General features: G+C 39.2%; 3 protein-coding genes across 3 annotated transcripts; 1 reads left to right on the top strand and 2 right to left on the bottom strand.

Annotated features, from left to right (window-relative positions):
• Positions 1–381: 381 nt before the first annotated feature.
• LOC111811485 (uncharacterized) lies at positions 382–3,210 on the bottom strand. Its single transcript, XM_023698355.2, has 3 exons — positions 2,573–3,210; positions 725–844; positions 382–633 (listed from the first exon to the last, which is right to left on the bottom strand). Exons 1-3 carry the CDS (start codon positions 3,128–3,130, stop codon positions 619–621), a joined length of 693 nt encoding a protein of 230 aa, XP_023554123.2. The 5' UTR covers positions 3,131–3,210; the 3' UTR covers positions 382–618.
• A 1,166-nt stretch (positions 3,211–4,376) lies between these two features.
• LOC111811482 (acetylserotonin O-methyltransferase-like) lies at positions 4,377–6,792 on the bottom strand. Its single transcript, XM_087117867.1, has 2 exons — positions 5,997–6,792; positions 4,377–4,881 (listed from the first exon to the last, which is right to left on the bottom strand). The coding sequence occupies exons 1-2, from the start codon at positions 6,759–6,761 to the stop codon at positions 4,594–4,596; spliced, it is 1,053 nt and encodes a 350-aa protein (XP_086973993.1). The 5' UTR covers positions 6,762–6,792; the 3' UTR covers positions 4,377–4,593.
• Positions 6,793–9,600: 2,808 nt separating this feature from the next.
• LOC111811483 (acetylserotonin O-methyltransferase-like) lies at positions 9,601–11,992 on the top strand. Its single transcript, XM_087117877.1, has 2 exons — positions 9,601–10,387; positions 11,449–11,992. The coding sequence occupies exons 1-2, from the start codon at positions 9,623–9,625 to the stop codon at positions 11,743–11,745; spliced, it is 1,062 nt and encodes a 353-aa protein (XP_086974003.1). The 5' UTR covers positions 9,601–9,622; the 3' UTR covers positions 11,746–11,992.
• Positions 11,993–13,334: the final 1,342 nt, after the last annotated feature.

The raw sequence follows: 13,334 nt of genomic DNA, 5'->3' as shown, positions 1-13,334 counted from the left end.
TACACCGAAAACCACCCTGTGTCCACCCCCTTGGAGGTCCAGCGTCCTCGCTGGCACACCGCCTGGTGTTTGGCTCCAATACCATTTGTAACAGCCCAAATCCACCGCTAGCAGACATTTGTCCACTTTGGACTTTCCCTTTCGAGCTTCCCCTCAAAGTTTTTAAAACGGGTCTACTAGGGAGAGGTTTTCACACCATTATAAAGAATGTTTCATTTCCCTCTCCAACCGATATGGGATCTCACAATAAAACACCTTGAGAGAGTAAAAGACTACGAAAATGCAGCCTCTAAAACCTCAAGGATCCATCATCCGTGAGCTCCATTCACTTCAAATGCATATGCACCAAAATAAGACAACTACATGGCCTGAATGAACACATGACAGAAACCAAGGTCATAATATTAATACTTATTGTACAACACAGGACCCGAAACTATTTATATGCATTTACGAGAGTCCCGTGCCATAATATGCAGCAACAAACGAACGAAAGAACCATTAACAAACCAAAGATGATTCCAGGATACAACAGAAATGAAGAAGAAGCTTTAGTAAACAGGCTTAAAAGAATCAAGGGAAAGCTCGCCTGCCCCATGTTGATGGACATGGATCCACTCACTCTGCTGCAACCTACCACACAAAACATGAAAAAGCAGGCACGCTTTAAAGAGAGAGGGACAAGCAGGAATAACGTTTTTGAAACGTTTATGCATTAAGCTACCTGATTAAGAGGGTTGTCAGGAGACTTCTTCCATAGCTTCCATATCATGTCCTTGTACTGATTGTGGGTAAGACCTGGTTTTTCTTCCTTCAGCCTGGGGAGCTCAGCTTCTTCAAAAGCCTAATTATCAGAGCAAGAGGGGGAAAAAAGCATAAACTTTCAGCATGGGACATTATTTTTTTATAGGAAACAGCAGAATGTTCATTAACGAGATCAAAGAAAGCACATCAACAACATAAGGAAAGTGTAACCGCCCAAGCTCACCGCTAGCAGATATTGTCATCTTTGGACTTTCCCTTTCGGACTTCCACTCAAGGTTTTTAAAATGTGTCTGCTAGGGAAAGAATGCTTCGTTTTCCTCCCCAACCGATATGGGATCTCAAAATCCACCCCCTTTGGAGCCCGGCGTCCTCGCTGGCACTCGTTCCCTTCTCCAATCGATGTGAGACCCCCTAATCCACCCCCCTTTGGGACCAACGTCCTAGTTGGCACACAACTTCGTGTCCACCCCCTTTGGGCTCAGCCTCTTCACTAGCACATCGTCTGGTGTTTGGCTCTGATACTATTTGTAACAACCCAAACCCACCGCTAGCAGATGTTGTCCTCTTTAAGCTTTCCCTTTCGGGCTTCCACTCAAGGTTTTTAAAACGTGTCTGCTAAGGAAAGGTTTCCACACCTTTATAAAGAATGATTCGTTTCCCTCTCCAACTGATGTGGGATCTCATAGAAAATTTAGTTGAGTCGCCCCCAATGGTTACAAAAATCTGTGCATGTAGAGCACTCGAACACACCCTGGACAACAACTAAGAATAGATATATTTTCTTGCCTAATCTGCCTCTCCTTTTCCTCATCTCTCTGTTTCAATTTTATCTCCTCACATGGCTTCACTCTTATTGAAGTCATTATTTCCTTCGATATTTCGTGCAATTCCAACAAAACCTTAGGAACTACTAGATCACCTCAAGGATGACTTCGATACATAATGGGCCAAAGCAGACAATATTTACTAACAATTGGCTTGAGCTATTACAAATGGTATCAGAGCTAGGCATTGAGCGGTGTGCCAGGGAGGACACTGGGCCAAGTAGGGGGTGGATTGTGAGATCCCACATTGGTTGGAGAGGGGAACAAAACATTCACTACAAGTGTGTGGAAGCCTCTCCCTAATCGATGTGTTTTAAAACCATGAGGCTAATGACAATACGTAACGGGCCAAAGCAGACAATATTTACTAGCAGTGGACTTAGGCTGCTACAAATGATATCAAAAGCTAGGCACCGAACAGTGTGCCAACAAGGACACTTATCCCCGTAGAGGGTGGATTGTGAGATCCCACATTGGTTGGAGAGGGGAATGAAACATTCCTTATAAGGGTATGAAAATCTCTCCCTAGTAGACGCGTTTTAAAATCTTGAAGCTATTGGCGATACGTAATAAGCCAAAGTAGACAATATTTACTAGCGGTTGGCTTCAGCTATTACATAACATATGCAGCATTCATATGACCAAGAATGTAAATAGACACCAGTTAAAAGTCTAACAAAGCTTCTACTTGTGTATGCAATCACAAGTTGATCCTAGAATGAGCTTTCAATGACCCATTCTTCCGCTCAACCTATTACATCCAGATATCCATTTTCATGCATCCAATACTAATATTTTCGAGATAAACCCTCTTGAGTTCCCCACCAAGCACTAAGGAAATCTTCTAGCCTACAATTCTGGTTATAATTTGCAGCTGAAAAGGCTTAGCTAGCGATATGTTCCAACAAAAAGGATCATACAATCAACACACAAGCACACACAAACAGGGTTACAATTGCAAGCACAATGAGAAGCAATCGCACCTTAAAAGAGGCCTTAAGCCGTCGCTCAGGATGCCTATCCACCGGCAAATTATCCGCAACAGATATCTGAGCAATCGCATCTTCCAGCGTCCTGGCTTCAATAATCGAATCATCCCTATTAGTATTAGTAACCAGCACCATCCGCTCGTATTCCTCCTCCGCCGCCGTCCGGCTCTGCCTTTTCTTAGCCTCCTCAGCCTTCCTCTGAAGCTCAGCTTGCTCCTCCTCTCTGCGCTTCCTTAATTCAAGTTCGGTTACCTTAGGGACCGGAATCGAAACCCTATTCGCCTTTTTATCAGGCTTCTTCATCGCTTTCTCCAATTCCTTCTCCTCCTGTTCAGCCAAACGCCGTGCCTCCGCCTTGCGAGCAGCGGCCTCAGCACGCTTCTCCGATTCATCCTCCCGCTTCTTGGCTGCCCTGGATTTGGGACCCTCCGCTTCTTTCCAGTACTGATCCACCTTCTCCCGAGTCTCCCGCTCCTTGCGCTCCGTCTCAACGGCGCTTTTCCGTGCTCTCGCCGCCTCGGCTTTGCTGTTTACCCCCATCTTCTTCGGCATGGTCGCCTTTTCCGATCTGAGATCGTCTCCGGCGAGGGCGAGGGCGACGACGAAATCGAGTATTCCACCGATTTCTGTTAAAAAAAAGGCTTGCTCCACTTCGGCAATCGCTCTTTCCGCCACCACCCGCCGCCGAGCGCCACTTCTCTCCCCAGCCGTATAATTATAGCATCAATAAACAACTTAATTAATAATAGAAAAATAAATATTCATACATGGAACTCACATAAACATGCATACATACACAATTTAATTAAGTCTAGTTAGTCTTCTTTGGACCTGATTTCACAATCTCGAGCCTCAATTTTGCCATCCCGGGTCAATTAAACCCATCTTGACCTAGTTTTGTTGTGCCATTGATACGTATAAGTTAAATTAAATATTGAAAGACAACCTCAAACCAACATTAAAGTATTTAGAGACTCTGACCAAGAACAAACAAGTAGTTCAACGTTGGTTGGGTGAAAGAATTGTATAATGTATGATGTCACATGACTCGTGGCCCTGCGTTCTACAGTTGGCTAGTTGGAAGAATTGTATGACGTATGATATATGATGACCCGTGACTAGTGGCCCTTGCATGCGTCATGATTCAGAATGTTATGCTATGCATGTTATGTGATGATCTATAATGCTATATGGTATGTATGTATGCGATGTCTTATAATGTCATGATAGGTATGATATGAAAGTTATAAATCTATGACGAGTACTATGACATAAATGAAAGAAAAAACGAAATGATTCTTATTCTGAACCTCCTCCCGCTAAAATAATCATTTTTTTAAAATGAAAGTTTTATGTCTTTTCATAGAGGTTGCTTTCTTACTTTACTTTCCATTTTTAGAATTGCTTCCTTGAAGTTATTTGAAAATTTGATGCTTTCTTACTTTACTATCCACTTTTGGAATTAATTCGTTGGAGTTGCTTCCTTTTTTAAGAGATCCCACTCAAGATGTAGATGAGAACGAGTGCTAGTGAGGACGTTGGGCTCTGAAGGAGTTGGATTGTTAGATCTCACATTTTTTATAACAGTGTGGAAACCTCTCCCTAACAGACGCGTTTTAAAAACCATGAGACTAACGACAATACGTAGTAAGCCAAAGCGGACAATATCTGCTCGCGGTGGATTTGGGATGTTATAAATGGTATTAGAGCTAGTCATCAGACCACACGAGGCACCGGTTGGTGTAGAGCTAAACCATGTTCATAGTAGACACGTTTTAAAATCTCGAGGGGAAGTCTGGAAGGAAAAACTAAAAAAATACAATATGTGCTAGCGGTGAACTTAACAAGTAAATACAAATAAAATGCCGGGAACAAACATAATTCCTATAAACATGACAACACGTTTATAATCGAAGACTAAACCGAAACAAATACAAAACGTTAGGGACAATAATCAATGAGATGTTGATCCAAGAACATCAATTTTTTTTTTTTTTTTTTCTTTTGTTCTTTGTTTAAGGGAAGCATTGAATAATTGATTGGATAGCTTGAATGGGTGTAATGGAGTATCGACTATAACCAGCTGCATGAATAAGATATGCCCACTCTTCATGTGTTCTTTCCTTGCCTTTCTTGGTATAGGCCATCATCAATAGGTCAAACATCAATCCCACATCTGATTTTTCTGTGCCTTCAATTACTGCTTCTATGATTATCACTTTCCCTTTGTTTTTCGAAATCGCTTCCTTGCAGTTCTTCAAAATTTTAATACATTCTTCGTCGTCCCAATCGTGTAGAATACACTGTCATTTAACCACAAAAGTCACAAATATCGTAATACTAACTTAAAGTATGTTCAAACATTACTATGTCTTATGGGGTTATCGTAATTTAAATTATTTGAATACTTTAACACTCTCATCAGTTACGAGGTTGAAAATTCCTAGAAAAGTCGATAAGTAGTTAAGAATAACCTTTTTCATATTAAAAATCAATCCCAAACATGATTTTAATACTTTAAAATCAATTTTAAATGAATGAAAATCGTTCTCAAAAAGTCTTTAAAGGAGTATAATGGTTACAAGTAGTATTAGAGTCAGACATCCGACAGAGTGCTAGCAAGGACGCTGGGCCTAGAAAGCCTAGTGTGCCAGCGAGGATGCTGAGCCACGAAGGGGGTGGACACCAGGTAGTGTGCCAGTGAAGGGGTGTGGATTGTGAGATCCCACATCAATTGGAGAAGAACGAGTGTCAGCTAAGACGGTGGCCCCCGAAGTGGGTTGGATTGTGAGATCTCACATCGGATGGAGAGGAGAACAAAACATTCTTTATTTATAAGGGTGTGGAAACCTTACCTAACAGATAGCATTTTAAAACCTTGAGAGAGAGTCAAACCCCAAAGAGGACAATATCTGCTAGACGTGGCCTAGAAAGCCTAGTGTGTCAGCGAGGATGTTGAGCCCCAAAGGGGGTGGACACCGGGTAGTGTGCTAGTGACGGGGGGTGGATTGTGAGATCCCACGTCAATTGGAGAGGAACGAGTGCCAACGAAGACGCTGGGCCCCGAAGTGAGTTGGATTGTGAGATCTCACATCGATTGGAGAGATAAACAAAGCTATGAGATCCCACATCGATGGGGGAGGAGAACAAAACATTTTTTATAAGGGTGTGAAAACCTCTACCTAGCCGATAACATTTTAAAACCTTGAGAGAAAGTCTATAAGAGAAAACCCAAAGAGAACAATATCTGCTAGACGTGGACTTGGTCGGTTACAAAAACATTGTTTATAAGGGTGTGAAAACCTCTCCATGACAGACGGAGGAGAAACCCTAAAAAGAATAATATTTGCTAGTGGTGAGCTTAGTCCGTTATAAAATTAGAACCACCTACACACAAGACACAAATAGATGTACAAACCTTGAGGAAAGCAACGTCAGCTTTAGGGACAAAATCGAACATATCACCAGCTACATGCTGCACGTTATCGTACTCGAGTGAAGCAGACACAACATGTGGAAGATCAAAATTGATACCTCTTATCCATGGACAAGCCTTGACTAGAATACTCAAAGTGCTACCATTTCCTCCACCCACATCGACCAAACATTCAACTCCATCAAAAATATCACCACACCCTTCAAGTATAGCCGAAGTAGTGACCCTAGCAGAACAAGCCATGGCCTCATTGCACAGCACATTGTACTCCGGATTTGCTGCAGCATAACTCCATATATCCTTCCCATGAGCAATCTCAAATGGTGAAGTGTCGCTGTTCTTTAAGTGGGCGCTCAAACACTGCCATGGTGCAAGCATCACAGGGCTAATTTTAAACAGAATCATGGGAGCCATGCTGTTCTCAACGTTGGTGGCAAGCAAGCGAGACAAGGGTGTGTGCGCATAGCCTATATGGCTTTCATTGGTGGTTTCTTCCCTGAAAATTCCACGATGAACGAGGAACCTCATGATGCGGTAAAGGAGGGTGGAAGAACAGTTTAAAGTAGTGGATAGCTCTGCCAATGTCATGGGGCTTCCATTACCTTCGATAATGTCTGCAATTTTAAGGTCTATGATGCATTTTATTGCAGCCAATTCGGTGAACCCAAATGTGTATTTCCACATCTGGGTTATGGCTTGGCCATCTTCTTCCTTTTGGGATGAACATTTTTTGTGGCTAATTTCCATTTGATGCTATCTCTTACCTCTTACAAGTTTTGTGTGTATATATATAAATGAAGCTCGAAGATCTGGTCTCGTAATAAAAAAAATATGTCTTAATCAATCTAGATAAAATCGAAGTATAAACGCGATATAAAATAGTAAAAAAAAAGTTATTTGGTTTGTAGCATAAACTAAAAAGTTTTATGTCTTTTTCCCACATTTTAAAATTGCTTTTGGTTCGATTCTTATCCATTTTGGAATTGTTTTCGTGTAGTTATTTGATATTTTGATGCCCTTTTCCATAATTATTGTGTTATCTTTTCAATCATTATGATCGAATTTATAGCAAAAGATTATTGGATGGTCAATATTAAATTTATGCAAGATATTTTGAGAAGAAATGTGATTGGTAATGGAAATTTAGTTGTTTGCTTAAATTTAAATGTTTTTTTTTTTTTTTAATTATTACATCAAGTTTTGTTATTTGAGTTTTCTCCTTTTAGTTGTACGGATAGTACGACCCTTCTCGGAAACTTCTGCCTAACATATGCGTTTTAAAAAACTTGAGAGGAAACCTGAAACACAAGTTCAAAGAGGACAAAATTTGTTCGAGGTGGGCTTATGCCATTACAAATGGTATCAAAGCCAAACACTGGCCAGTGTGCTAGCAAAGAGGCTAAGCTCTGAAGGGGGTGGACACAAGGCGGTGTGCCAGCAAGAACGTTGGACTCCAAAGGTGGTGGATTGGGGGGTCTCACATCGATTGGAGAAGAAAACGAGAGCTAGCGAGGACGCTAGATCCCAAAGGAGGGTGAATTATGAGATCCCGCATCGGTTAGGGAGAAGAACAAAACATTTTTTTATAAGGGTGTAGGGAAAGTCTGAGACTGAAAACCCAAAAATGACAATATCTCCTTGCGGTGGGCTTGAGCCGTTACATATTCCTTACAAAACTATCCCCACAGCCTAACACGAGTCTTTCCAACATATTTTGTCCTCACTCACATGCATCATCTAACATAGAATTGCTCTCATCTTTGATTGAATCACCAAAAAAGAAGGTACACCTTATTTGTATAGGTAATAACTTTCAATTTTTTAAGCGTTTCTTAATTATCCTCTCCTCAGAATCGCTCTCATTTAGATGTGGTCTAGGTTCATTCATATATTCGGATGTCACAATATAATATACCAATTTTTCTGACATTATATCAACGTGGTTATTTGAATTTTCTCGGTTTAATTATATTGATTTTTGGTATACGAGTGTGGTTATAATTCTTAGTATATCTATTTACACAACTAATCAACTTTACTTTGATATATTTAGTTGTATAATTAGCATATCAAATATTAACTATATGAATTTGTATTTATATACTTTATATTAACTGATATTATAATGATATACTTTAAATTTACATTTATCTTACAAACTAATATACCAAATTTTAAGTATATTAAGTACCATAAATATTTCTATTAGAACTTAACTAAACTAGTTAAGTCATATTTCTCGATCAAATTTTTTAATATAAATGTGATTTATCTCGAACACTGTATTGATATATATTTGTAAGTTTTAATCATCGATATATGTTAGTAATGTGCATGTTTATTTTTGTCCCTTAGTGTGTTCTTATGTAGTGGTCCTTAAATATCATTTCACTGTGGCATGTGACACTTGTGTATCCTGGGGCCCGAACACTTGTGATACTTTTTCTTTTGTTCCTTTATTCTTGGACTCTAGTGTGTTGTTTCTTGAGTGCCCGACAAATTACTTATGACACTTCTTTATTCTTAGCTCTCAATGTGACACCCGAGTAAAATGGATACATGAATGAACTGAGATTACATTCGAATGAGAGCTATCCTGAAGATAGGATGATTAATAAAAGCTCGAAGGAAATGAAAGTTATTATCTATATCTATAAGAAACACCTTCTTTTTCAATGACTTAATAGCGTATTTTTTCTTGAAACAACAATTTTATATGGGGTGATCTGCTGATGCGAGCGATGACAAAGTATGATGAAATATGTGGGAATAATCTTAGAAGCAAAAAGTAAATAACGTAATCATATGGCAGGAGAATATGGTTTATTAAGATTTCATTTTGATCCCCCACCTCTTATTGTCTAGAGAAAGTCGTGCATAACAATTATTTCAAAACATTTTCCATCAATTGCAATCTCGTTTTTCTTAATTAATTTTTTTTTCCTTTTTTTAATCCAAAGGTCACCGCCATTCATAGATGACCCATTCAACTTCTACGTTCGATAATGGAGAGACTCATCTCGAAATGTAAAATCCAATAGAAAATGGAGTCATGGATATGGATTATATTCTTCGTATTCGTCCCCATCACCAACCCTGAGTTTTTAGAAATGATATGAAATACTGTATTTGTAACGGTCCAAGCCCACCGTTAGCATATATTGTTCTTTTTAATTTTTCCTTTCGGGCTTTTCCTCACAGCTTTAAAATGAAAAGGTTTCCACGCCCCTACAAAGATGTTTCTTTCTCCTCTCTAACTAAGGTAGGATATGACAATATTATATTTTTGTTTATGAATATTATTGAATTTATTAACATGTTTCTCAAATTCCAACAAAAATAAATCGAGAATTTGACGAGAACTAAGATTGAACTAGAGAGAAATAATTGGACGGAACTTTCTCCACCCAAAGTAGTATCCACAAGGTTTCCAATATCTTTTTTCTCTTATCAAACAAATAATAATTAAAATGTGTTTTAATTTATTAGAATTATTAAGTGGAAAAACTTCCATAAACCACTACCACCAATGGCATGCATTTTCCCTTTGGCACTATATATATATATATATGTTAGAATAGAACAAATTAAGACAATTTGAAGTAATAATGGATGATATTGGTAGCAAAGACTCCAAATTGAAGATAGAAGAAGAAGAAAACAATGATATCAAAGTCCAAGTATGGAAGTACATATTTGGTTTCGTTGAAATGGCAGTCATAAAATGTGCCATAGAGCTCAAAATTGGCGACACAATCGAAGCCCATGGAGGCCTCATGAAACTCACCGAGCTATCATCTTCCTTAAATTGCTCTCCATTGCTTCTACACCGCATCCTACGCTTCCTCATCCATCGAGGAATTTTCAAAGAAGAGCCCACCAAAAGCTACGCCCAAACGCCCATGTCTCGGCTGCTTGCCAGTAGCAGCGGCAGCAGCATGGCGCCACTTTTTCTATTCGAGAGCAACCCAGTGATGCTCGCACCATGGCATAGCCTCAGCGCGCGAATTAAAGGCAATGAGGCCATACCATTTGAGGCTGCTCATGGCAAAGATTTATGGAGCTATGCTGCAGCTGACCCAACACACAATGCAATGCTCAATGATGCTATGGCATGCTCTGCGAGGGTGATGACTGTGCCTGCGTTAATTGAAGATTGTGGAGAGATTTTTGAAGGAGTTGAATGTTTAGTGGATGTGGGTGGAGGGAATGGTACAAGCTTGAGCATGATAGTCAAGGCTTGCCCATGGATTAAAGCTATCAACTTTGATCTTCCACATGTTGTTGCTTCTTCACCACCACCCATTGGTGTACAACATGTTGGTGGCAATATGTTTGATTGTATTCCCAAGGCTGATGCTGCTTTCCTCATGGTTGGTATGCTTCAATTATGTCTATTTGGTCATTCGTTCTTTCAATTTTGTGTTTGATAGAATTTTAAATTTTAAACAGTGCTAATAGGTCGGTGTAACATCCCAAACCTCGGTTAACAGATATTATCCTGTTTGGCCTTTCGCTCAAGGTTTTTAAACGTGCCTGTTGCTAACTCTTTGGGCTTCTCCTCATGGTTTTTAAAACGTGTATGTTAGGAAGAGGTTTCCAAGCACTTATAAAGAATGTTTCTTTCTCCTCTCCAACCGATGTGGGATCTCACAATCCACCCCCTTCGGGGCCCAGTATCCTCGTTGGCACTTGTTCCCTTCTCCAATCGATATGGGACCCCCCCAATTCACCCCCTTCGGGACCCTCGTCCTTGCTGGCACACCACCTTGGGTCCAACCCCCCTCCCTTCAGCTCACAATCCACCTTATTCGGGGCTCAGCGTCCTCGCTAGCACTCGTTTACTTCTCCAATCGATGTGGATCACCTCAATCCACTCCCCTTCAGGGCTCTCATCCTTGTCGACACACGGTCTTGTGTCCATCCCTTTCGGGGCTCAGCCTCCTTACTGGCACATCGCCCGGAGTCTGTCTCTGATACCATTTGTAACATCCCAAACACATTACTAGCCGATATTTTCCTCGCTTTCCCTTTTGAGCTTCCTCTCAAGGTTTTAAAACAAGTCAATGAGATTTCTACATACTTGTAAAGAATGCTTCGTTCTCCTCCTAAACCGACGGGGGATCTCATAATCAATAAACTTTCAATGGTGAGTCTATTTAACCAAAATTTTTATAAATTGTCTAATAGATCCTTAAACTTTCTAAGTAGGTAAAGCTTTGATTTGTGTCTAATATAAGTGATGCATCTACATATTTTTAAAATTTAAATATCTAATAGATACTAAATTTGAAATTCAAAAACTTACTTGATATTTGTAAAGTTGAATAACCAATAACCTTCATGAACTAAATGAATACCGTGCAAACGAATATAGATGAGGTGAAATTTTTGGGATGAAAAAGAATATTAACTTTGAGATTATTTTTGATAGTGGGTTCTACATGACTGGGATGATGAGACATGTATCAAAATCTTGAAGAATTGTAGAGATGCAATCCCAGAAAAGACAGGAAAAGTGATAATTGTAGAAGCTGTTCTTGAGGGAAAAGAAGAAAATAACCTGTGGGATGTGGGATTAATGCTAGACATGGTGATGATGGCTCATACCAACGACGGCAAGGAAAGAACAGCTAAAGAATGGGCTTATGTTCTTCATCAAGCTGGTTTTACTCGACACACCATTACACCCATTCGAGCTGTTCAATCTGTTATTCAAGCCTTCGCTTGATAGATCTTTATCCCAAAGGACTATTTGAATGTACTTTTCTCTTGTATGTTTGTCAAGTCTTTTTATTTCAAAAATAAGAGATTTAAATCTCAGATAAAATGGCCCGTTCGTGGTACTTGCGTGTGGGACTTGCGACTAGCCTCCTTCCCGGTGGGTGGAGGCACGTGTAAGTCTGATTGTGACCCGTTCAATTTCTATTTGTCCAACTTTTATCCTGATTCGAATGTTAACCATATTTTTATGTGAAATAGAACATAATGGAAGAAAATCTATATTCTTGAACACCCTAATTATATAGAAACTTTAAACGAAGGGCACGTGTCAACCATGTAAGTGGCCTCACTATAGGATAGGTTGGACGACTTGTTTGATGTATGACTACATGTGTCTAGTGGCGCATGTACGTGTCATTGTCATTTATGTTTGTAATTATGATGTATGACGTATGATGTATGATGTATGAAGATGTGACTGAGTTACATGATGATGTTATATGATGATGTATATGATGATATGAGATGATGATGCATGATAATATGGTGACGTAATATTGTATGATGATGAGATGAATTAACATGACGCTATTCCATATCGAGATGAAGTGCATGTATTGAATACCACGATGCATTATGGCGATGTTATTTTCTAAGGACAACCCTAATTGAAGTTAATGATGATAAACATATGATGACCAACATCTACATAGTGCTTAGTGTAACATATAAACGGTGTATAGGGTTGTGTCACGAAGATAATTTAAAGATGAAAGTTATAGGGACCTCATGCATTGTGTGTGTACATATACGTCGGGATACTTCCCCATTTATGATGATGAGTACAAACACGTACGCTATGATGATGATGATGATCATGCCTCGCATGACACTCAGGGGTCTGCTGACCTTCGGATGTCGCTACAAACAGCTAACTCGATTATGATGGGTCCAGGGGGTGCGAACTGCTTGGAAATCCACACTCGCACGTGTGGGTCGTGTATAGGAAAGTACTACACATCCAATTTTTGTCTGAATAGGAGGCCACCACTATGATAGTTTTTAAATGATAGGTCCCTGTATCATAAGCTACATGTGTTTGCGTTCTATGACCCAATTGTGGGGCCAGTTAATGAGTATTTCTTAAATACTCAAGTTGTGTGCTATTTCTTTTTCAGGTAAAGACAAGACATTTTTGTACCGTTGACGATGACATCGCAATTCGAGACCATGACACATGCATATACATAAGGTAGCTGTATTTATTTTCTTAGATTTAGGTTAGATTAACTTTAACGTTATTTATTTTATTCAGTTTTTTGTTGTGTCGTTTAAAAATGTTTTCGAACACATAAATACATGACACCGTCTTAAGAAGAAGTTTTAAACATTTAATTTAGCATATGAGTACCCACATAAATGGAAAATTTTCTCATAAACCATGTCCATAAAAATAGAGGGAGAATTTTAGAGTAATGAAAATTGAAATAGGAGATAAGGACGAGCCACCGACATCTAACTAAATTTATTAAAAATACAATAAATGTCAACTTTTAATTACATAACTAATTATGCATTTTTAATAATAAACTATTT

This window comes from Cucurbita pepo, chromosome 15 (genome assembly GCF_057944985.1).
Source record: "Cucurbita pepo subsp. pepo isolate OVF chromosome 15, ASM5794498v1, whole genome shotgun sequence".
NCBI classification, from domain to species: domain Eukaryota; kingdom Viridiplantae; phylum Streptophyta; class Magnoliopsida; order Cucurbitales; family Cucurbitaceae; genus Cucurbita; species Cucurbita pepo.
This window is presented reverse-complemented; position numbering and strand designations above follow the sequence as displayed.

Coding starts and splice junctions, on each gene's coding strand:
- LOC111811483 (XM_087117877.1), top strand. CDS start 9,623: ATGGATGATATTGGTAGCAAAGACTCCAAATTGAAGATAGAAGAAGAA. Junction 10,388..11,448: donor CTGATGCTGCTTTCCTCATG/GTTGGTATGCTT, acceptor TATTTTTGATAG/TGGGTTCTACATGACTGGGA.
- LOC111811485 (XM_023698355.2), bottom strand. CDS start 3,130: ATGCCGAAGAAGATGGGGGTAAACAGCAAAGCCGAGGCGGCGAGAGCA. Junction 845..2,572: donor GGCTTAAGGCCTCTTTTAAG/GTGCGATTGCTT, acceptor TCTGATAATTAG/GCTTTTGAAGAAGCTGAGCT.
- LOC111811482 (XM_087117867.1), bottom strand. CDS start 6,761: ATGGAAATTAGCCACAAAAAATGTTCATCCCAAAAGGAAGAAGATGGC. Junction 4,882..5,996: donor CTGACGTTGCTTTCCTCAAG/GTTTGTACATCT, acceptor GTTAAATGACAG/TGTATTCTACACGATTGGGA.